Source organism: Lissotriton helveticus, chromosome 11, assembly GCF_964261635.1.
Source record: "Lissotriton helveticus chromosome 11, aLisHel1.1, whole genome shotgun sequence".
Classification (NCBI taxonomy): Eukaryota; Metazoa; Chordata; class Amphibia; order Caudata; family Salamandridae; genus Lissotriton; species Lissotriton helveticus.
The window spans coordinates 15,222,389-15,246,293 of NC_136072.1; the positions used below are offsets into that span (position 1 = coordinate 15,222,389).

The 23,905-nt window shown below is 48.2% G+C and overlaps 1 protein-coding gene across 1 annotated transcript; it reads right to left on the reverse strand.

The window, feature by feature from the left end:
- Positions 1–2,149: 2,149 nt before the first annotated feature.
- On the reverse strand, positions 2,150–23,418 carry PLAAT1 (phospholipase A and acyltransferase 1). Its single transcript, XM_078665821.1, has 3 exons — positions 23,280–23,418; positions 9,669–9,937; positions 2,150–2,299 (listed from the first exon to the last, which is right to left on the reverse strand). Exons 1-3 carry the CDS (start codon positions 23,416–23,418, stop codon positions 2,198–2,200), a joined length of 510 nt encoding a protein of 169 aa, XP_078521947.1. The 3' UTR covers positions 2,150–2,197.
- Positions 23,419–23,905: the final 487 nt, after the last annotated feature.

Here is a 23,905-nt window from a genome sequence, read left to right on the forward strand (position 1 = left end):
TATCTAAAGAAAAACCAAAACAAGTTTACATCTAAGGGGACCAGGAGTTGGCAAGGATGGGCCATCCTTCTAGAATGGGAGGGGCAGAGCTGTTCCCTGTCCTCTGCCCCATTACATTTCAAAGGATATGCTTCCAGCACACTCTCAAAAAACTTGACACCATCCTTTTATCACAAAGATATTTCTATATTCAGCACGATTGTGGTCAGAGAAATGATAACCCTAGTGGTGAACGCCCTTGCTGAAGATAACAGGTTTGACTCATTATAAACTAGCATAGAGGGTAATGGGGCCTGTCCCAAACCACAGCCTATAACATGCAGGAGACAGGTGTATATTGTTTGTAGCATAACTAAGCCAGTTATTGCTTTGGTTGCAGAGACCTATCATGTCCCAGGAAGTGACGTATAAATGGTTCTTAGTGTCATTCCAGACAGACAGATCTAGCAGCCATTCGGACTGAGCAAGGACAGACCTGGACCTGGAGAAGGTCAATTCTAAATCTCAATGTATCTGTTAGCAACTTGTGAAGTTTGGGTCTGAGATCCTTTACTTGTACTGATGGGAGTCAGAATCTTCAGCGATAAGCTAGGTTCCAGCTATGACCCTTTGACCTTCAACTGTTCCTAGGTAGGTTGAGACAGAATGAGCTGTTAAGGGGCCTGTAAGTGAGGCATTTGTGTTTGGTCAAGTTGAATATGAAAACCAGAGCCCTTTGTGACCTCCTGCACAGCCAAATTACATTGAAATTACAATGCGGCCTGGTTGGAGAATATGCAAAGTGCGCATGAGTGCCCGAGGCGGCCAGGCACACATTCATGCGCACTTGGAGTGGGCACACCACTCATCCCGCAGCTTCTGTGTGCGCAGCCCGGCCCCGCCCGCAAAGCTGCTGCAGCAGATGAGCATGCAATGTTTCCTTTATTTCACACCAGAACATGGACTTCTATTGGAATTCTCTACGGCATATTATCAAGCCCCTTATCGCCGCTTTAGCTGCAGTTTCCTGCCGCTATATCAGTGATAATGTTATCGCTCTTCCTTGATAATATGGCCCGTCAAGTTCTGTTCGGAAATGGATAAAGCACTCAAATTGAGTAAAATTCGAGCAGTAAAGAAGTGGGCTGCTCACTAGTCATGCGGAGGATATAGCACCCAGAAGCCTCCTATCATGCTTCAGGGCACTTCAGCCTTTTTGCATTCACGTTTTCCAATCACATTCAAAGACGCACAATGACGACAAGACCTCATTAAAATGTCGGCTTCTGTTTTATTTAAAATTAAACCCAGATTAAGAAGGGTTCAGCGTGAACAACACACCCTCAGTCACCAGTCAGATAAAGTACCGTTTCACACACATTAAAATAGACACGTGAAAAAATTCAAGTATGAACCATAATACAGTGTTTAAGACTTTCATTGCAGTTTAAAAAACACACACTTGGGACCCCCACTAGCAACGAGCTAGTACACACTTATACAAAAAATATCACAAAAACGCTCCACAATGAAACCCATTCAAGTGAGTAAAAAGCAAATTCATTAAATGCTGCTTCGTCCCAAAGGACACGGTTTTGGCTTGTTAGCAACACTTGTGTAATGTGCACAAAAGTTCAGATTGTTACTTCCAAAAAAAGGCAGTGTTTTGCTTCAGTGCATCCCACGTGTGCTTCGAGGCCATCGTTAGAGGCACTTGCAGTACCCGATGTGTTATAAAAAATGAACTTATTTCCTGTGTCAAGTACATGTGATCAGAACAGCTGGCAAACTTAACAACTTAACACACCCCAAGTTTATAAAGTGGTAATGTAAGCAGTTGAACTCCTGTCATTTTTTTTTCAAGTAAAAGAACTAGTTTATGTGCAGTTATTTTCAACCCAGTAAAAAGTGTATCCCTGAAAAATAGAACCTGTATTGTGTAGTGGATTCAAGAGACTGTGTAGCATTTGAAGAGCATCATGCCCATACAATGCATTGGCACCTCAGTTTGACCCACCAGCTGTTGGCTTAAGACCTGGTTGGAAGACATGGAAACACCAACATTCGTCTGCCTTTGACCTGTCGATCAAGTTGTGTATTTGTATCTTCGATTTAAAATGTTTACTTGATGATGAATTGTCACACTTTCCTTTTTTTCCTCAAAACCAGCCTGATTCCACAGCAAGGTCCCATCCTGCCCTGCAGGGGGCAGCACTCTTTAATAATGTCGCTGTCGCGACCTGTTCTGAAACAAGCCCAGGAGGGAGATGGCGCCGGCCGCCGCCGAGACGAAGCCGATGGCGTTGATGGCTCGGTTGGCCTAAAGAAATAAAACATAACAGTTTAAAAAAAAAAAGATCGACTTTACTGGTTATTCTGAATTAATCAGGTAGTGAAAGGGCATAATCGTAAAACACATACGTCTCATAAATACAAACAAAACAAAATAAATAAATAAAATCTCTATAAAATGTGACATTGTCCAGTGGTACTTTCAGTGGGCCTCATTTATGAGGCCGTGCGTCACTTTTACGCCGCCGGTGCGTCACTTTTTTGTGACGCACCAGTGGCGTAAAAAATGCGCCTTGTTGCGCCATATTTAAAAAGTGACGCATCTAGGGAGATGCGTCACTTTGTAAACCCCTGTGCCACAATGTACCTGCGCCAGGTATCATGTATGCAAGGTGGGCGTTTTGACGCAAGAAAGGGTCGTAGAAGTGACGCAGTGAAATCTATAAGATTTCATTGCGCCACTTCTAGGACACAAATGCGTCAATTTCGTAGGCCTGCCTCACAGCAGGCGTAAGAAAGGCGCAGGCGCTTTCACATGGGGCTTGCCCCGTGTGAAAGGACCGACTGCTGGAGTTGCGTCACTTTTGTGACACACTCCAGCAATGCGTCACTCTTGCGCCATACACATACGTCAGAAATAGTGACGTATCTGTAACTCCTTGCGCAATGATGCGTCATACTGTAAATATGACGCATCAATGGTGTTGCAAGGAGGGCGCAATGAAAAGTGACGCATCGCTGTTTTCACGCAGCGACGCATCACTTTTCATAAATGAGGCCCAGTGAGTTTACGGCACACGCCACTCACTGACGGACGCCTGGTGTTTGCAGGGGCGTGATGTCATTGTAAGGTGGAGCCTTCTATTTATGAAGGGATTGATGCCATCTCGGGGTCTTTACAAGGTATGTGCTAGCTTATGCATTATCCGGCTGCAACCTATGCGCTGCATCAATGTGAGAGTCAGAAACCACGTGCTCATGTCTCCAGGGGCCCCTGCCTCAGTCTATGCACCTGTGCCTGCAGGCAGGGCCGGACTGGCCGTAGCAGGCAGTGGGCAATCCCTCGGTGCGCAGCATGGGTGGGGGCCGGTTTTGGGCCCCTGGGGGCCGTTTTTGTTACAGGGCAGTTTTTGCAGCATAGCTGCAAATCGGCCCTGTAAAAAAATCGGCCGAAAAACGGCCCTGGCAAAGAGCTTGGCGGCACCCCCAACCCCCAGGGGGCAGCCGAGCACTTTGCCAGGGCCGGTTTTGGTTGCCAGTCCGGTCCTGCCTGCAGGCGCCCTGCCTCAGTCTATGCACCCAGGGCCAGACTGGCTACCGGGCGTTTGGAATGCTGCCGAGCTGGGGGCTGATTTCGTTCATGGAGACCTGCGTGTGCTGCGAAATAATTAAAGCAAAACGAATTTCGTATAGCACACGCAGGTCCCCATCAACGAAATCAGACCTCAGCTCAGCTGCATTCCAAAATGCTCGATAGCCAGTCCGACCCTGTATGCACCTATGCCTGCGGGCACCCCACCGCAGTTTTAGCACTCATGCCTGCAGGTGCTCAGTCTCACTCTATATGCTCGTGCCTGCAGGCGCCCCAGCCTCAGTCTAGGTGCGCGTGCCTTTCAGTTTTAATGCCACCCCACCTGCAGATGCAAAAAGGACAGATGATGGACAGACTTCTGAACATATCTGGGTAAAATCCATCGCTTTTTGGCTCCCCATGCCATTCCAGTTCAGACCCAGCCATATGCAAATCAGTCTTGAACCTGCTCCCCATGTGAAAAGTCCAGCCCAAACTGCCGGGGCCAGGTCCTCTCGGAACAAAAATCAAGTCTTGAATGGGATTTACTTGTTCTTTTCCAACCTTTCCCGCCAACACCAATTTGTTCACAAGGGCACCTACAGGACCCAAACAATTCCTATCATCTGCAGAGGTCCTCAGGGTTCCAACTTCACCTCCTACATGAAGCCACTGAGTGCTCGATGCAGAGACCAGAGCATCAGGATTCACAAATATACTGATGAGACCGCAAGAACCAAGAAACCTGGCTGGATGACATGTACCAAGACAGCTTCGAACCCCTACTTTCACTGAATGGCAAGCCACTTGGTTTCACCTTGAACATCGCCCTCAACCTCAAAGAACACAAGGGCATATTACCAAGGGGGACGATAGACAATTATCGCCGATTTAGCGGCCGATTTCGGCCGCTAAGCGGCGATAATTCTATCGCCCTATTAGCAAGCTGTCATTAACTGATGTTAGCAACAGCTTTAAGGCGATAGCAAGCAGTTTGGGGCCCGCTTTGCATGTCAACGATGTTTATCGCTAATGACATGCAAAGTGGGCGTACCCAACCCGTTAGCGACTGAAAGCAGTGGATAACGTCGCTATCGCCTATTAACAAGGCAGGCGTAGCGTTGCAAATATTCCCACTAAGCTCGAATATCTCCAAAAACTAACGCCTGCTCAGACCAGTTCTTAGCCATGTTATCTAATGGGAGGTGGATAACATGGCTAACAGCATTTTGTCGCTAATGCGTAAATATCGCTGTATTCTCAGCGATATTCACGCTATCGCCGGAACATTTCTCGCTTTGGAGATAAACGTTGCTAATAGCACGTTATCTCAGCAATATATTACGGCGATGCATAGCGATAAAAAATGTGTTGCTAAGCCTAGTTAGCGATAAATATCGCTAATCGTTGGTAATATGCCCCACACTCCCAAGAAAACAAAGGCAGAAAATTAAATGGTTTCTTCCGGAAAGCAACTTCAGAACTGCTGTTGAATCCTTCATACTCTTGCATCTGGATGGTGGATACAGCCTGCGCCATGGCCTCCCAGGATCCTCGTGGCACCACTTAAGGGCACCCTACGTGCCACAGCACGTCCTATCCGGCGTCGGAAGAAATATAATCCTATGCCCACCTTGATGGAACCCCACTGGGTCTCATTGCCAACCCACATCTTGTTCAAAACCAGCTGATTCATTTCCTAAGCCACCATGACCAGCACCCCAGTCATCTTGCAGACAGCTCACCATCTCTCGTGGTTCTTGGCACACCCGCAGTCAGGGCACCATAAGGCTGCAAACTACGAAGGGTAAAAAGAAAAAAAACAAAGCAGCAGAACCGACAGGGCTTTGCTATCTATTCACCCAGGAACTGGACCAACATTCCTATATCCATCATGATGGACCCAATGTTGCTCCAATTTAGGAAAGAGTTAAAGACACAAGACATTAACAGCCTACAAACCAGCCCCCTCCCCTATGGCTCATGGACTTTATACATACGATCATAAAGTGAATCACTCAAGGGTATTTAATGGTCTGTAATTATTTTAAGTAAGCCTTTATCAACCATTCCTCAGGTAAGAAGAACAAAGTCTATTTCTCAAATAGACCTCACGTGAAAGAGAAAAATAGGTGAATGGTTGAGAATCTAAGTTTTAGAATTGCTAAACATCTCTTATTGACTTTTTTCACACACTGATCAATGCTGTTATGCATTTTTGCTCTAGTCTGCATATTACAGTTGTTTATTGGGGGAGAGGGATACAGACAGTCTAAGGAAATATTGAAGTTCTAGCCTGAAACACTGAAGCTTTTGCAGGTAGCCAAAACAGTTATCAACTTGGACCAAGTGATTTCATTCTCAACATTTTGACCCAAGATAGAGCAGATACAGTAAACAAAGCCCCATGACACTGCATTGAAGCATCACCCAGTCACCTGCTTTATCCCATGGAGACCTAATTAGAGCTACAGCCTGATTAAGTAATAGCAGCATGATCCCTCCTAATGGGTTTACATAATGTTTATTGGCATCAAAATGATTTAACCTCTTGAATGCAGGGGACAAGACATTCACATTCCCTTACTGATGCCCTCCACCCAGGAGGAGAGGCAGAAAGGTCAGGAGAGCATATGGGCTAGTGGCTATAGCGGTAGACCTTGGAGCTGGGAACCGCGTTCGAGTCTCAGCAGGGACACTCAACATCCTGTGATTCTGCGCAAAATACTTAATCTCCCCGTCCCTAACAAAAATTAATGTGTCCATCTGTATTAAACCTGGGCGAAGCACTACGCTACGCTCGCGTAGTTTGCGAAGTTTGCGCAACTTCGCACTACGCGAACTGCACGTAGCACAGTGCGAACACGCGTAGCGCAGCGATCATTTTTTGCTTGTTCGCGGTCCTCAACGTCATGTTCACGACCGCGAGCAAACAAAATGACATCCCGGCGAGACTCTCTCAACGTGGGGAGGTCAGGTTTCTCATTGCGAGTGGTCGTGCATGCTCGCAACTGCTCGCGATGAGAAACTACCAGTTTGTGTTGATAAAGCTGCCGTTCGAGTAAAAATCTACTCGAGCGGCAGAAAACTACAGCTTGCACTGTGCAAGATGCCATTTTCAATTATTGCACAGTGCCGGATGCTTGTTCGCACTGTGCAATAATTGAAAATGCATCTTGCACAGTGCGAACATGCTACTACGCAGCTCGCATAGTGCTACGTGAAGTTCGCGTAGTGCGAAGTGCACTTTGCGTAGCGCTACTTCATGAGCTACTCCCACCCTTAATCTGTATCACAACTGGTGCTCATGTAAAGCGCTCTGATACCTTCAGATCTAGTTCACACTATATAAAACTAAAAAAAATAAAACAATAAAAACTCTACATAATAGGGATCATATGATGATTGTGCAGTGTTCCATTCCCATAAGAGGCCCAGCAGTCTTTCTGACCCACTTCCCCCAGCACCTAGGAGGGCAGAAACCCACTAGACACCTTAATAATATAATAAATAAAGGGGTGGAGGGGGCCTGTCTAGCCATCAAGCATGACCCTCCACCCCGAAAGACCATAGCAGTCTTTTTGCCCCCGCTGGGATATTTCACCTTGATCTGTATTCTAGGGGGCAGAAGGATCACTATAGATCAGAATAATTTAAAAGAAATGAGGGTGGGGACAGCCCCCAAGGCATCAGGCTTCACACCCATCCCTAAAGCTCCAAGTCTTTCTACCCTCCCCACAGAGGAAGATTCGGGGAGTTTATCCCAAACTGCCAACTCCAGGGAAGAAGCCTAGTGTGACTACTAAAAAGAGGCACATTAAAAAAAGAAACAAGGTGGGGCCACACCTGACCCCAAACGCCCCTATAGTTTTTCTGCCCCGCACTCCCCTGCCGGCTGGAAGATTAGAAAGTGTACCTGATATGTTATATTATAAAGGGATCACTGACATAATATTGAATACACAAATATAGAATTACCAAAATATCAAAGAAAAAATATAGAATGCAAAAATATCGAATTCCTATCTACAAACAGGTAAGTAAAAAAATATCGAATCAAAAAAAATATCAAATCAAAAATATTGTTTTAAGAAATACAGTTAGTCAAAATATCGATTTTTTTTAAATGTCTTAAAAGTAATTTAAAATTAATGAAATAATAAATATAACATTTACTATTACCACTACAGTGAGTGCAACAGTAGGGAAAGAGTTGGATAGCATAGGGGTAAAAATGACTATTCCCACTCCAGAGAGTGCAACAGTAGGGAAAGCGTTGGATAGCGTAGGGGTAAAAATTACTATTCCCACTCCAGAGAGTGCAACAGTAGGGAAAGCATTGGATAGCGTAGGGGTAAAAATTACTATTCGATATTAAATTACTTACCTTCAATTCGATATTTTTCACCAATATATTCTGTCCATTCGATATTTTGACTTCCATATATTGGTAATTCTATATTTTGAATTCAATATTTTGTCTTGTTACCATTATAAAGCACTTGTAGCACGCACAGATACTCAGGAGTGTCTCGGCGAGGAAGCCAACTGCAGAAAGCACAACGCACGGAGCAAGGGGGCAGTCCAAGTTAGCTAAAAAGCAAGGTCTTTAGCTGCTTTTTAAACAGCCTAAGATCCTGAGTGTTTTGCAATTCATAGGGAAGGGCGTTCCATGCTTTAGCTGCCCTAAAAGACAACGGACTGCACCACATACATGTGAGACGAAATCTGGGGATGACTGCAAGATGTAATGTGGCTGATCTCAGCTGTCTTCGGGGAACGTAGAAATCAAAGAGTCTCCTGAGATAAGGGTGCTCTAGTCCTCTAGTCTGCTTGCAGGGGCAGAAAGCCCACTGGATACCAGATAAAACTTAAAAAAGGGTTGGGACCAGCAGGTCCTCCCATCAAGTGAACCCCCCAACTCTAAAACCCCAACAGTCTTTCTGCTCCTGTGGAGCACAGAATATCCCCATTAAAAGTCAGAGGAAGGTTGGATTCTTTTGGGCATAGTTTTCTTCCATTTGCCATGGTGCGTGGCCACACTATTCGGGCTCTAGGTCGGACTGCAACTATGAACCCTATGAACCGGGGGATTTCTGAAATCTAGAGAACCAGGTCACTCCAGCGTGGTGTGGCTTGCACGAATTCCACTACACCTTTGTAACCAGAGTGACCTTCAGATGTTTAGCTCACACTAAATTCATGCAGTTTCCTCACATTTCTGTTAGGGAAAGTTCCAAAATCTGAAAAGATCCACAGAATTCCTACCACCCAGCATTTTGACCCTTCTCCTGATAAAAATGGCACCCCACTTGTGTGTCTGGGGCTATCACCCACATCAGAGACAGCCCAAACCAGGGTCCCTGCGAAGACAATATTGACTTCATATTTTCAGATTTCACCTTTTCCTCTCACAGGCGATGGGCCCCGCCTCCACGAAAAAAAAGAAAAAATCAAGGGGCATATTACCAACAACTATCGATATTTATCGCTAAATGGGCTTAGCAAGTTTTTTTTTTTTATCGCCAAGCATCACCGGATATTATAGCAGAGATAATGTGCTATTAGCAACATTTATCTCTAAAGCGATAAAATATCCGGCGATAGCGGCGAAATGCGTGAATATTGCTGAGAATACAGCGATATTCACGCATTAACGCCAATAGGGTCTTAGCCATATTATCCAACTCCCATTGGATATAACGGCTAAGAACTGGTCTTAGCAGGTGTTAGCTTTTGGAGATATTCGCGCTTAGCGCGAATATTTCCATCGCTACGCCTGCGTTGATAATAGGCGATAGCGATGTTAGCGACTGTATTTAGTTGCTAACAGGTTGGGTACGCCCACTTTGCATGTCATTAGCGATAAATATCGCTGACATGCAAAGGGGGCCCTAGACCGCTCGCTATCACCTAAAAGCTGTCGCTAACTGATGTTAGCGACAGCTTGCTAATAGGGTGATGAAATTATCGCCGCTTAGGGGCTGAAAACGCCAGCTAAAGTGGCGATAATTTCATTTCGCCACCCTTGATAATATGCCCCTAAATGCTTGAAGTGCAACAGGGTCATCACTTTTTGCTGAAAACCATAACATTAGAGTCTCACCTGCTCCGAAACGCCTTCTCCGTACCGCAACAACGTCACAAAATGTTCACAGTTATTTCCAAGTAGATCATAGGACACCTCCTGGCCAATGAGGAACTCGGCTCTCTCTATGATTTCTTCTGCCGGGAGTGGTGTGTACGTGTCATCATACTTATTGTTTATTTTGTAGGTGTCACTTCCAACCACGTCTTTCAAGAGCTGCATCTTCACCAGGGCTTTCCGGCTGAACACAGACTTGGCACTTGCAAGAGTTGCAGCTGGGCCCTCCTCTGTTGAAGAAGATACACAAATGAAGTTTAACACACATTGCATTAATTCTACTACACATAAAGCACACAGGAAAACATGGTGTAAAGTCCTTATGCACTAAAGATACCTGACTGATGCTAGTAGTGTCAGTACTTTAAGACACCCTTGTCCCCAATCCCAACATGTCACTCTAGAAATTTAAGTTGGTTTTACACAAAATGTAAATTCACTAAATTAGTGTGTAATCTAAATTTCATGCCAGATATCTAGTACGTCTCTCTCACACATGGAATATAGAGTCAGATACCAAAACCAGATTTGCTCCAATCCAATTATTAAGTCTTTAAAACCATAAAAAGTGATGGGGCGAAGCCGGCATAAAAATTAGGAATCTGGATTTCAGAAAGACCTCCTGAGAGATCATTGCAGTGGTTACATCAGTTTTCCCTCAAGTAAACTATAAGAAGAGTCACTATATCATCTATTTTGACTATGGCACCAGGAAGCTGTGATTGCATGGTAACACTCCCAAGAGTACAGAGTTAATTGTGACAAGTGCTCTACCTACACCTGTACCAATCCAAGTATTGCAGGATGTATTCAGGTCTTGAGTAACATTTGTAGAGTACACTCTGTCCCCATCACCCGTGCTTAATGCTTTGCATTTACTTAGTGGACATTTCTGTGAACGCAGCATTAAGTCCACACCTTACGTGACCACAACCACAAAATAATACAGAGTTGGCACAAAGTATAATTTCCTTAATGGATGAAGTCCTACCTCCCGACTTTAGAACTATGGTCAAAGCCAAAGTGAGACCCTTGCTATACATGATGTATTCTTTCTCACCAGCATTCCCTATGTGACCATGATTGCAACTCCTCCACGCTGCAGAACATTTACAGGGATGAACATGTCCACATCCCTTACATTTTGATGTTCCACAGTGGAATCCCTCCAGGCTTGCATTCATTATCTTGAAGTCTTTTTTGCATCACCTAAAAAGTAAGGACAAGCAGTCCCTCAACTCATCTTGCCGAAAGGCTGATCACCTCTGGGGTCAAAGTTAATACAAACGGCCCAGACACTGCCCGACAGGATGTCTAAAAATTGGGAGGGAAGCCTTCTTCAGCTCTGCAGACAGTAGGTGAAAGAAGATCCCTTGGAACACAAAGGCTTGTGTGGAAAGTTGTGAAGAGACATCTCCTTAAGGAACACTTCAGCAGTCAAAAATAGTAGCCTCCGAGCTTCTTCCACTCCCCATAGAGATACCCCTTCCATTATAACCCACGTTGATGTACAGTACGGAAAGTCATTTCCTAAACTATATATATATATATTCACTGAAAAAACCAAAGGTTTCAGGGGCGTTATAGTTAGCTGGACATTTCACTTGTACAAAACCATTGAAATTTCCCTGTTATAGTTAGTTAAGCTAACTATAACTTGCGCGCCCGCAATGCACTGCTTATTATATCACATATTACATCACTCATGACATGGTCAGTGACATCACTCATGACATCACTGATGACATCTCAAATGACATCATCCAGTGAATGTGTGTTTTTCTGAAAATTAAATATGTTTTATTTATGTATATCTCAAGGTCGGTGGAAGAATTAATGGGTATATAAGTGTCTGATTTCTTTTTATTTAAATTGCTTGTATAACTGACTGATTAAGTGTATTTTAGTGAATACATGGGTTAGTGAGTAATGTTTAAATATATAAATATCTGTATCAGTCTCTCACTTTGTGTATAAGTGGCTTCATGTGTTGGTGAGTAGCTACATGAGTGTCTATATGGGTTATTAGTTGGTTTTTTGAGTATCAGTATGAGTGTCTGAGTGTCTGTATGGTTCGGTGGGGGGCATTACTTAGTGCATAGATGCATGAATGAGTGACTCACTGTTTGTATGTGTTGAAGACAGCATGTGTGAAAATAGTCCTGTACCCTCAACTTTTTCTGATGGGTACTGGTGGTAGCTGACTCTGACTAACCAGTCCTCAAGCCAGTGCTATGCTATAAGGCTTCAAAGAGCAAAAATGGTCGGGAGGGATCAATACCAAAGTCCTATATGAGTCAGGGATTATAAATTCCCTAACTGGGGGAACACAATTCTCGATATTATTTTAGAACTATTTTATGTACAATGATCACATGCCTAATCATCATCATGATTACTAATTTTATTTGTAGTAATCCGTACTTCAGAGCAATCAATCTTTTTTTAATACATACTATTATTTATCATATCAAATGCACATATACACATACATCTCTATTTCAGTGAAATACCTATATACGCATTTTTTTAAATTCACAAAACAAAAAACACTCTATCACAAAAAAGTAATTCTTTTTTCACCCAAAGAAATGCTACTAAATCAAAGGAAGTGCCCCCCTATTCAATCAGGGGGTCCACTAAGAGGAAGTCGTGCACCAACACAATCGGTTCTACAAAGTTCTGAACCAAAATTCCAGATTGTGTTCAACCAAACAGTTCAATCAAGTCCAAAATAGCAACAGACTCCTCTTGTCGAAAATGGCATGTCGACGCGGACGCGTTTCGGCCTCCAGGAATCTGGGCCTCCTCAGGACAAGGGAGAATAGACAACTACTCTTCCAACAAAAGCATAGTCTTCAGAAACATCCAAGGAATAGATCACTTCCTATCTGATAAAACAGGGACAATCCTTCAGAAAAATTCGCTATCGGCCCCTTACACAGCGGCCCACCGTCCTCTTTAATGGTTCGTGTGGTGTCCGCCAGCTCTTCGCATTCCGTTGAAATTACGCGTGGGAAATCTCAGCTACTTCCAACCCAGCAAAACCTGAGTGTCTGTATGGTTCGGTGAGGGGCATTACTTAGTGCATAGATGCATGAATGAGTGACTCACTGTTTGTATGTGTTGAAGACAGCATGTATGCAAAATCATCCTGTACCCTCAACTTTTTCTGATGGGTACTGGTGGTAACTGACTCTGACTAACCAGACCTCGAGCCAGTGCTATGCTATAAAACACTTAGAATACAGTGAAAACACCTACATACACTAGGGAACACTATGCGTTGGGTTACCCTGTGATTACCATGGCCTCCTCTGTAAGCCCCTAGTACATAATAGGGCAGGGGGATTAAAACGACCTCTTAAAACGCGCCACAGATGACGTTGCACACTGTTGAAGGGAGGGGGGCTTGAGGTGACATGTGTGCAAACACACCTTGTGGCCGTGTTGAGTCCATGCAAAGTTCACTGCCTTAAACGTTTTTTATTCGTTTAAGGAAAATAGGTTTTTTAATGCATTTGAGCATGCATCTGAGCCTCTAAGCTTTTTGAACTGCTGGCTTGTTGGACTGGGCCCTTCTGGCAAGTTTTGCGTGTATATGTGTGACCTGGGGATGGTGATTCCCACTCTGAGTGCGTGTAAATGAGAGAGGCCTGCCTCCCCATAGGGATACATGGGGAATGTGTGTGTCCCTGATAGTTCTGGATGCGTGGGGGGTACAGGGTCAAGTCTGGTATGTGTGGACTTGTGTGTTTAAATGCTGCAAGATGATGTATGCGGCGTGTGTGTGTCTAGAAGGGAAGTGCCACTTCTAGACATGGGTGTGTGTGTGCAGTAGGTGTGCTGGCACGTGATTGGCTGAAGCTGACTGGGGAGCCTGGCTCCAAGAGTCTGTGTGGGTCTGCCCCGGTGGTGAATGGGGAGATTAACATGCTGATGTGAGGGAGGAGCTGTGCCTGTATCCTGTATGGGGCTGGGCTTTCCCCCACAATGCTGTCTCCGCCCCCCTGGGGTGCGTCTGATGACCTGTCTTGCCTGATGAATGAAAGGGGTGGTTGGGGAAAACAAGATACTCCCAAAACCAGCTGCGACTGGTTTCTCCCCCACCAAGCACCTTTAGACAAAGGAATTTATGGTATAAAAGGAGGCTGTGACCTCTTCTCCAATGTTCTTGTTCCCACTTGAATCTGCCAGGAGCTGTTGCTGCTTGGGCCCAGGGTTGGCTTGCCTCCCTGGGCCCTGCCCTTCTCCTGGACTTCTGATGGCCTTTCCCTACTAGGAGCTGCTGTGCTCCTCCTGAGGTCCTGGACTCCTATGGACTTTCCTTTCTAGGAGCTGCTGCGCTCCAACCGAGGTCCTGGACCCCTGACAAGACTTTTCTATTTTTCTCTAGCGCTTGGGAGCGCTGTCCCTCCTCCCTAGCGCCTGGAAGCGCTGGTTCTTGCTTTCTAGCGCCTGGAGCGCGTCCTCCGTGTTACTGGCGCTGGGAGCGCTGCATGCACCAAGCCGGTGCCCACCCGGCATTTGCCCTGTTCTACTGAAGGGCCTGAGCCTTAGCGAGTGCCTACCTCGCTTCATCCTTTATTTATTGTACTTTCGAGGGAGGCCACCCCTCGTTGCCCTCCTGAATTCACCGCCGCTGCCCGGACCTCTCGAAATGCCTGTCCCGGGCCGCGCTGGGATTGGCTGCCGGCCCGGGAGTTCCTGATGACGTCTTTGCCCAGGCCGCGCCGTGATTGGCTGCCGGCCGGGCTTCCCTGGTGACGCCTGTCCCCGGGCCGCGCCATGATTGGCTGCCGGCCCGAGAACGCTAGAATCCGGCCCCGTCGAACGGCGAGAAGCAGGTAGCGGCGGGAGCCGACTCCGCGCTCCTGTGTTGTTAAGATGCCGCCGACCCCTCCCCGGGGCTCCCGATCGTGAGGGAGAGCCCCAGAGAAACGAGAGAAAGCTGGTGCAGCAGAGACGACCGGCGCGTCGACCCGGTGAGTGCTGCAGTGCGAGAAGAAGAGGAGGGGCGTCGGGGCACATTGTCGGTGCCCGCCCCTCCCCTCGAGTAAAGCCTTTGTTGTGTCCGAGGCCCGTGGGGCCCCCGGTGATGCCGGGTCCCCCGAGGGGGACCCCGCCTGCCCACATCCTGTTCCCAGAGCCCGAGAGGCTCCTGAGATGTTTCCCAGTCCCCCGAGAGGGACTCTCCCTATGCCCGCAGAGCCGGTAAGGCTCCCACGTGACCAGTTGGCCCCTGAGCCCGGAGAGGCTCCAACCCCAGTTCGTTCTCGAGCCCGAGAGGCTCCACCTTGGACCCATGTCCTGACGAGCCGGCAAGGCTCTCCCCACCATGTTGTTCTTCGAGCCTGCGAGGCTCAGTCCCTGCTCCAATCTTCCCGAGCCCAGAGGGGCTCCCCCATTTGGCGTAATCCCCTTGAGCCTGCGAGGCTCCATCCAGCATTTCTTGTTCTCGAGCCCTGAGAGGCTCCATCATGTGGGCCCATCCTTGGCCCTTCAGCTGCCCAGCACTTCGTGGGCAGCTGCCACGTGTAGGTTTGTTCATGGCTCCCTGCAGCCGTCCTAACATTGAGACTTTGGGCGCCTTCGTCCCAGAAAAGGCCGCTGGCCTGTTAGAAGTTATTGTTGATGTTCTATGTGATCCCTGAGAAAGTGTTCTGTGTGCGCCTCCAACGGTGCCCCTGTTATGTTACGTACTTCCTTCCTTTCCAAGTTCCTAGGTCTCATGTATATGGCTTCTGGTTAGAGTGAGTTCTACTGATAGTTCTATTGTGTTCCAGGTTGTCATGTGTTCTAAATGCTAGCTCCTGGTTGTGATGTGTTCTGGTACTAGTTCTAGGAAGCTCCCAGTTGTTATGTGTCTTAAATGCCATTTCCATCATGTGCATATCCCTGGCAGTGGTCCCTTGGCCCTGTCCTGTATATATTCCCTTGTAAACCATGCCCGTGCCCCTGGCACACTGTATCTTGTGTATTTACCCCTAAGTATGTTTTTCAATACAAAGTATATTTTTCATATATATCTCGTGTGGAGTTCCTTTTGTGGGGGGCCTGGGATGTTGTCGCTGGGGGTGCGTGCGCAAATGCTTTACACATGACCTCCGAGATAAGCCTGACTGCTCGTGCCAAGCTACCAAAGGGGGTGAGCAGGGGTTGTCTTGAAGGGTGACTTCCCTACCCTAACTAGAAATGGTGATTTCTGCCTGGCCTTGGCGCAAGCCTCGGCCACCCAGGGATCCCATTTCTAACATTGTTGGCTAGCGGTGGGATTTGGACTTGTGTTTGCGCAGTACCACAGCGATGGCCCCTCCACAAAACTCTGCAGTAGATGGTCGCAAAGAAAAGGAACTATTGTGTGAATTGCTAAAAAGGTCTGTTCATGTGAAAAATGTAGTTCTAGTGCACTGTGAGTTAGGTGTCCCTAGCTCGGGAGGGTAGATCATCCCCCTAGTGCAATGTGTTTTCTGGATTCACCAGAAGGGTGGGATCCAGTGGTGGCAGCGAAATTGTGTCCAATGTGTGTGGTCCCTGTCCCTTCCCTAGAGTAATGGTACCTGTGCCACATGGGTCAGGTTGAGGAATCAGGGGCGGTAGAAACTGTCTTACCAGTCCAGGGGAGGGTGTGTAGATGAATGGTGAGTTGTGTTAGAATGGAGTGTAAGTTCTCTGGATGGGGGAGCTTGCTGAATGTATGTTAAGTTGTATCCCGGACAAGGAAGCCCTGCTGACGCTATCGCGGCTTGCCTTGGGGAGAGCTGAACTTGGAGCCCTGCTGACGTTGTCGGGGCTCATTGTGCTGTAGTGAATATTCGGTGGTATCCCGGACAAGGAAGCCCTGCTGACGCTGTCGCGGCTTGCCTTGGGGAGAGCTGAACTTGGAGCCCTGCTGACGTTGTCACGGCTCATTGTGCTGTAGTGAATGTTAAGTTGTATCCCGGACAAGGGGGCCCTGCTGACTGAGTCGCGGCTTGCCTTGGGGAGAGCTGAACTGGAGCCCTGCTGACGTTGTCGCGGCTCATCGTGCTGAAGTAAATGTTAAGTTGTATCCCGGACAAGGAAGCCCTGCTGACTGGGTCGCGGCTTGCCTTGGGGAGAGCTGAACTGAGCCCTGCTGACGTGGTCGAGGCTCATCCTAGTACAAGAGGGAACTCCTGCCTGCGGAGGGAGGAGAGGAAGTATTAGATTCCAGTTTTTTTTCTTGTAAAAAGTCCTGGTGCGCCAGGCATCTGGCCGGTAGGGTACTGCCCGCGGTTGGGGAGCCAGTAGTCGGTGTTTCCGGATCTGGACGGCGGGGCGACTGTAGCCAGTGTCCTGGCCGGATTGTCTTCTAGAGGATCCGGTGAATTTAGTTCCCAGGTGGGAGACCAGTGGAGGGAGGAAGTTCTGAAACTGGTAGGAGAGCGTGTTCTGAGGGTGCTTCTCCTGGGAGAGCGCGGAACTTCAGAAGTAGAGGTAGGGTGGGGCATTCTTGCCCGTGACCTCTGGCCAGCCTGAGGGTGCGGACCCTAGGTGGAAGAGAAAGTGGTAAAGTGATACAACACGAAGAAAGGGAGTGGAGAATGGCTGCCGTGGGCCAGGGGTTACCACCCCCCCACTCCGGGTTTGCATGGACCAGTGGTATCTGGGTGGCCTAGGGCCTGGTCCTAGCCGTGGTCCACTAAGGAGTACCAGTGGGGTAGCCTAGTTGGGCCTATGTTTTTTTTTATTTATTTTCTGTAATTTTTTATTTTTTTTGTAAAGTCTATGTGTATCGATAGATCAGCGTGGCGTAGAACTGGAGAGTGTCCCTGCAGTGCGGGCCCACGTCCATGTTTTTGCCGCCCAAAGCAGGGAAGTCCATCACGGTGGTGATTAGCCTACCCTGCGTTTTGGCTGGTAGGGGGCTGTGTTGGACTGGGCCCTTCTGGCAAGTTTTGCGTGTATATGTGTGACCTGGGGATGGTGATTCCCACTCTGAGTGCGTGTAAATGAGAGAGGCCTGCCTCCCCATAGGGATACATGGGGAATGTGTGTGTCCCTGATAGTTCTGGATGCGTGGGGGGTACAGGGTCGAGTCTGGTATGTGTGGACTCGTGTGTTTAAATGCTGCAAGATGATGTATGCGGCGTGTGTGTGTCTAGAAGGGAAGTGCCACTTCTAGACATGGGTGTGTGTGTGCAGTAGGTGTGCTGGCACGTGATTGGCTGAAGCCGACTGGGGAGCCTAGCTCCAAGAGTCTGTGTGGGTCTGCCCCGGTGGTGAATGGGGAGATTAACATGCTGATGTGAGGGAGGAGCTGTGCCTGTATCCTGTATGGGGCTGGGCTTTCCCCCACAATGCTGGCTCCGCCCCCCTGGGGTGCGTCTGATGACCTGTCTTGCCTGATGAATGAAAGGGGTGGTTGGGGAAAACAAGATACTCCCAAAACCAGCTGCGACTGGTTTCTCCCCCACCCAGCACCTTTAGACAAAGGAATTTATGGTATAAAAGGAGGCTGTGACCTCTTCTCCAATGTTCTTGTTCCCACTTGAATCTGCCAGGAGCTGTTGCTGCTTGGGCCCAGGGTTGGCTTGCCTCCCTGGGCCCTGCCCTTCTCCTGGACTTCTGATGGCCTTTCCCTACTAGGAGCTGCTGTGCTCCTCCTGAGGTCCTGGACTCCTATGGACTTTCCTTTCTAGGAGCTGCTGCGCTCCAACCGAGGTCCTGGACCCCTTACAAGACTTTTCTATTTTTCTCTAGCGCTTGGGAGCGCTGTCCCTCCTCCCTAGCGCCTGGAAGCGCTGGTTCTTGCTTTCTAGCGCCTGGAGCGCGTCCTCCGTGTTACTGGCGCTGGGAGCGCTGCATGCACCAAGCCGGTGCCCACCCGGCATTTGCCCTGTTCTACTGAAGGGCCTGAGCCTTAGCGAGTGCCTACCTCGCTTCATCCTTTATTTATCGTACTTTCGAGGGAGGCCACCCCTCGTTGCCCTCCTGAATTCACCGCCGCTGCCCGGACCTCTCGAAATGCCTGTCCCGGGCCGCGCTGGGATTGGCTGCCGGCCCGGGAGTTCCTGATGACGTCTTTGCCCAGGCCGCGCCGTGATTGGCTGCCGGCCGGGCTTCCCTGGTGACGCCTGTCCCCGGGCCGCGCCATGATTGGCTGCCGGCCCGAGAACGCTAGAATCCGGCCCCGTCGAACGGCGAGAAGCAGGTAGCGGCGGGAGCCGACTCCGCGCTCCTGTGTTGTTAAGATGCCGCCGACTCCTCCCCGGGGCTCCCGATCGTGAGGGAGAGCCCCAGAGAAACGAGAGAAAGCTGGTGCAGCAGAGACGACCGGCGCGTCGACCCGGTGAGTGCTGCAGTGCGAGAAGAAGAGGAGGGGCGTCGGGGCACGTTGTCGGTGCCCGCCCCTCCCCTCGAGTAAAGCCTTTGTTGTGTCCGAGGCCCGTGGGGCCCCCGGTGATGCCGGGTCCCCCGAGGGGGACCCCGCCTGCCCACATCCTGTTCCCAGAGCCCGAGAGGCTCCTGAGATGTTTCCAAGTCCCCCGAGAGGGACTCTCCCTATGCCCGCAGAGCCGGTAAGGCTCCCACGTGACCAGTTGGCCCCTGAGCCCGGAGAGGCTCCAACCCCAGTTCGTTCTCGAGCCCGAGAGGCTCCACCTTGGACCCATGTCCTGACGAGCCGGCAAGGCTCTCCCCACCATGTTGTTCTTCGAGCCTGCGAGGCTCAGTCCCTGCTCCAATCTTCCCGAGCCCATAGGGGCTCCCCCATTTGGCGTAATCCCCTTGAGCCTGCGAGGCTCCATCCAGCATTTCTTGTTCTCGAGCCCTGAGAGGCTCCATCATGTGGGCCCATCCTTGGCCCTTCAGCTGCCCAGCACTTCGTGGGCAGCTGCCACGTGTAGGTTTGTTCATGGCTCCCTGCAGCCGTCCTAACATTGAGACTTTGGGCGCCTTCGTCCCAGAAAAGGCCGCTGGCCTGTTAGAAGTTATTGTTGATGTTCTATGTGATCCCTGAGAAAGTGTTCTGTGTGCGCCTCCAACGGTGCCCCTGTTATGTTACGTACTTCCTACCTTTCCAAGTTCCTAGGTCTCATGTATATGGCTTCTGGTTAGAGTGAGTTCTACTGATAGTTCTATTGTGTTCCAGGTTGTCATGTGTTCTAAATGCTAGCTCCTGGTTGTGATGTGTTCTGGTACTAGTTCTAGGAAGCTCCCAGTTGTTATGTGTCTTAAATGCCATTTCCATCATGTGCATATCCCTGGCAGTGGTCCCTTGGCCCTGTCCTGTATATATTCCCTTGTAAACCATGCCCGTGCCCCTGGCACACTGTATCTTGTGTATTTACCCCTAAGTATGTTTTTCAATACAAAGTATATTTTTCATATATATCTCGTGTGGAGTTCCTTTTGTGGGGGGCCTGGGATGTTGTCGCTGGGGGTGCGTGCGCAAATGCTTTACACATGACCTCCGAGATAAGCCTGACTGCTCGTGCCAAGCTACCAAAGGGGGTGAGCAGGGGTTGTCTTGAAGGGTGACTTCCCTACCCTAACTAGAAATGGTGATTTCTGCCTGGCCTTGGCGCAAGCCTCGGCCACCCAGGGATCCCATTTCTAACATGGCTTCTGCCCATAAAGCTAGAGAAAGCATCAATAAGGGGCCTACATGGCTGTCTCCCCCATCTGACTGGAGTTACAGAAGCTGCAAAAGAAGATGTTTGGTGGAAAGCTGAGTAGAGTTAGTGGGGCTCTCCAGCCGCATAGTCCAGATCTATCTCATTCCGTGAGCGTAAAGTTCATCCAGACACCATGAAAGGAGACATGGAATTGGATCTCAGTAAAGTGGTCCCTGCAGATCACTGGAGAGAGGGGGCTATCACTTACAGAGTAGAGTGCAAAAGGTCAATAGTGCGGTGTCCACTGTGGACGGCCTCCCCCTACATTTTGAAAGATCAGTGTTGGGCCTTGAAGAGAAGGTTTACCCAAATATTGAGGTCCCCTAAGAAACTGCTGTATCAGAAGAAATGCTTAGAAAGTCATCCAACTCAGTCAAATAATCCACAAAAGACACGCGTGAAACGGGAGGGCAGTAGAGAAGAATAAAATGAATGGCAACAGTGGGACACAGGGATAAGTGCAACACAATCACCTTCTTCAGAGAACCCCACAAATTTCCTTCCCTGCTCATACACAGCGGGGATTTCCTACATTATCCTTTGATTTCACCTTAGAGGTGATCCGGGTCCACCAGCCCCCTGGATTTTACCTGCAGTGTTGTTTCACTGGACTTTATACATCCGTTGCTTGATCTTGTGGATCCTTTTGCCTCTTTGCGTCCTCTATTTGCGGCATCTTGATCGTTTTGAGTGATTCAGGTTGGTGTCATCGTACTGTGCTTTGACCTTCCATCCTGTGCTATCTCTACTTGACCTAAAGGTACCCCCCACATCTGTCTCCACAGGGACATTCGCCCTGAGGAAGGTGAGACCTGTAATAGGTCATACACCGAGACGCGTGTCGGCACCACCACAAAGAAAACCCATAGAGTGACTACATATATTTATACTTGTATACATTGTTTTTTGTTTGTACATTGCACTAATAATCCAGACTTCTGGACCCTATAATCGTTCTCAAATGAACCCCAGACGTGTTCTTGAAAATTTATTTTTTGTTAACTTTCTGACAAATTGATACACATGTAGGAACTTCATTGTTATTTATGATTGTTATCTATTACTGTGGTTTCTCCCTTTTTTCAGAATAGTTTTAACATTTGCTGTTATGATAGGATCCCTTAGGATCAGGACGAATGAGATTGAATGTATGAGGATTATGTGTTGTGTTTGAATGTTTGAATGATTGACTTGTGGGGATGTGTATCTTTTTCTCCTTTTCTTTTTTGTTATACTGCATCAATGAATATTTACTAATTGTATTTTCAAAATAAATGCTGACTAAAATGAATCTATGAATATGTTCTATCTTTGCTCTTAGGCCAGAGCTTGCTGGGAGGGAGATTTAATTCAGGGCGACTTTATTAGCGCCTTTGATTCAACCCGGGCGGAGTATTTTCTTGTATTTGATTGCCCTATTCCCCTGCATCACAGCCCCCAGTTAACTTCAGGGGCCCTCTTGTTCTAGTGGCATCACATTGTAAAGCCCTGCGCTACATTATACCTGCATCAGGTATAATGTATACAGGATGGGCGTTTCGTCGCAAGGAAGCCCCGTAAAAGTGATGTAGTGAATTCTACAAGATTGTACTGAGTCACTTTTACATCCTCGCTGCGTCAAAACCTTACTCCTGCTTGTAGCAGGCATAAGGAGTGACGCAGCACAGCAAGGGGCAGATTTACAAGCCCCGTGCGCCAAATTTGCTCCGCCATTGCGTCTCTTCTGTGACGCAGCAGCGGTGTAAACCATGCGCCACGTTGCGCTCTATTTACAACGTGCTGCATTCAGGGAGATGCTTCACGTTGTAAAGCCCTGCGCCACATGAAACCTGTGGCAGGTTTCATGTGGGCCTTCCAGCGCGAGGGGGCGTTCTGGTGCAGGAACGCCTCGGAAAAGTGCCTGAGTGAAATCTACAAGATTTCACTCAGTCACATTTCTGACGCTGCTGCGTCAAAACTTTGCGCCTGCTGGAAGCAGGTGTAAGGCATGACGCACCATGTTGAGGATAGGCCAGGTTGGAAGAGTGCTGGAGTTGTGTCGCGCTCACAACACAACTCTAGCACTGCGCCAACCTTACGCCTGCAGATGTGACATGCATCTGTTTATCCTTGCGCCATGATGCGCTGCATTGTAAATGCAGTGCATCTCTGGTGGCGCAAGGGTAAACTGATTTGCAGAGATGCGCCAGGAAACGTAAATCTGCCCCCTAGTATAGGGCACCCCTGAGCAGTGCTAGAGTTGCGTTGCGCTTGCGACACAACTCCAGCATTGCGTCACCTTTACGCCGTCAGATGCATCACGCATCTCTCTATGCTTGCGCCACGGTGCGCCGATTTTTAAATGCGGCGCATCCATGGTGGCGCAAGGGGTTTTAACCATCACGCAAAAAAACTGGCGCATTCCTGCTGATATGCAGGGATGCGCCAGTTATTGTGAATCTGCCCTGAAATGTTTAGGGTGGAGGTTTCCAGAATGTACTTTTTTCTGTATAACATGCTTTCTGATTGCCACTGCCATCGCGCTTTGAGGGTTCACTGAGCTAAAGGGTGATTGGGTTCACCCCAACATAGGATCTTGGTTTGGCCCCCACTGTTGCATATGTATGTGATCCTAATGATAACACAATTGAATCTGATTTTTAACAAGTAAAGAGTTGGGTAACAATACAAATGGGCTATTTGCCCTTAGTGAATAGGTGATCTACAGATATTCTGGTAACAATGTGCATCCTCCACTACAGGGCTCACTATGCCGTCTGCAAGCAAACTTTACACGGATCTGCCTGCCAATGGAATCACTGCAGGAAGAGGAAGTGCATGAAATGACAATATAGTCAATGAAGTGGGACCCAACTAACTCACAGTACTTCATAGGAATTCATGAATCCAGACAAGATTGCGCATGTGCAAAAGTGTACGCCATATTTCTTACCTACAGGTGCTACGTTTATGACGTAGCCATCTCCGAGATACAGCGCCCAGTGCTGGTACGCAGGACGAAATATCTCAATCAAGTCCCCCGGCTGAGGATTCCCAGGGAACTCCAAGCTGAAGCTGTCATTAGAAGCCATCTGCAATCAGAGGTGAGCAAGTTACACGCTTGAGTAGGATTGGCTTGCAACACAACTGTACAGAAAACACAAAATTAAGGAAGGCTTGGCCACCGCTAACCAATTGTCCTTATTAAGCATACCGCTGGCCACCACTTACGCCCTTGTGAAAGTAACTCAGTCCTCTACTGTATTGTCCACTCTCCCTTGGAGAAGAACACTTAACATCCCTGGCGTTGAAGAAGCTGGGGATCTGGTATGCGAGTGATGATTTAGAAGGTCGCAAGGACACGTGACCATCTCATGGTCAGAAGACTGAGCACCTACCCTGAAACCCTGAAAACGACCATGCCATTGAGCGCTCTTAGGCTGCAGTGCCCAGTTTATATGACTCATCCTGATCTTCAGGAATACACACGTCCAGGGTGTTCATGATAGTTTGGTGGCACCATGCACATGTCACAGATCAAAGGTCATACATCGCCAGCCGTGTCCTGACCACAAAGGC

Bases quoted from the DNA above. Each gene is read 5' to 3' on its own strand.
- PLAAT1 (XM_078665821.1), bottom strand. From the start codon at position 23,418: ATGGCTTCTAATGACAGCTTCAGCTTGGAGTTCCCTGGGAATCCTCAG. The intron at 9,938-23,279 runs GTAAGAAATATG...CTTCTTCAACAG, and splicing joins CATAAACGTAGCACCTGTAG to AGGAGGGCCCAGCTGCAACT. The intron at 2,300-9,668 runs GTGAGACTCTAA...TTATTTCTTTAG, and splicing joins GAGAAGGCGTTTCGGAGCAG to GCCAACCGAGCCATCAACGC.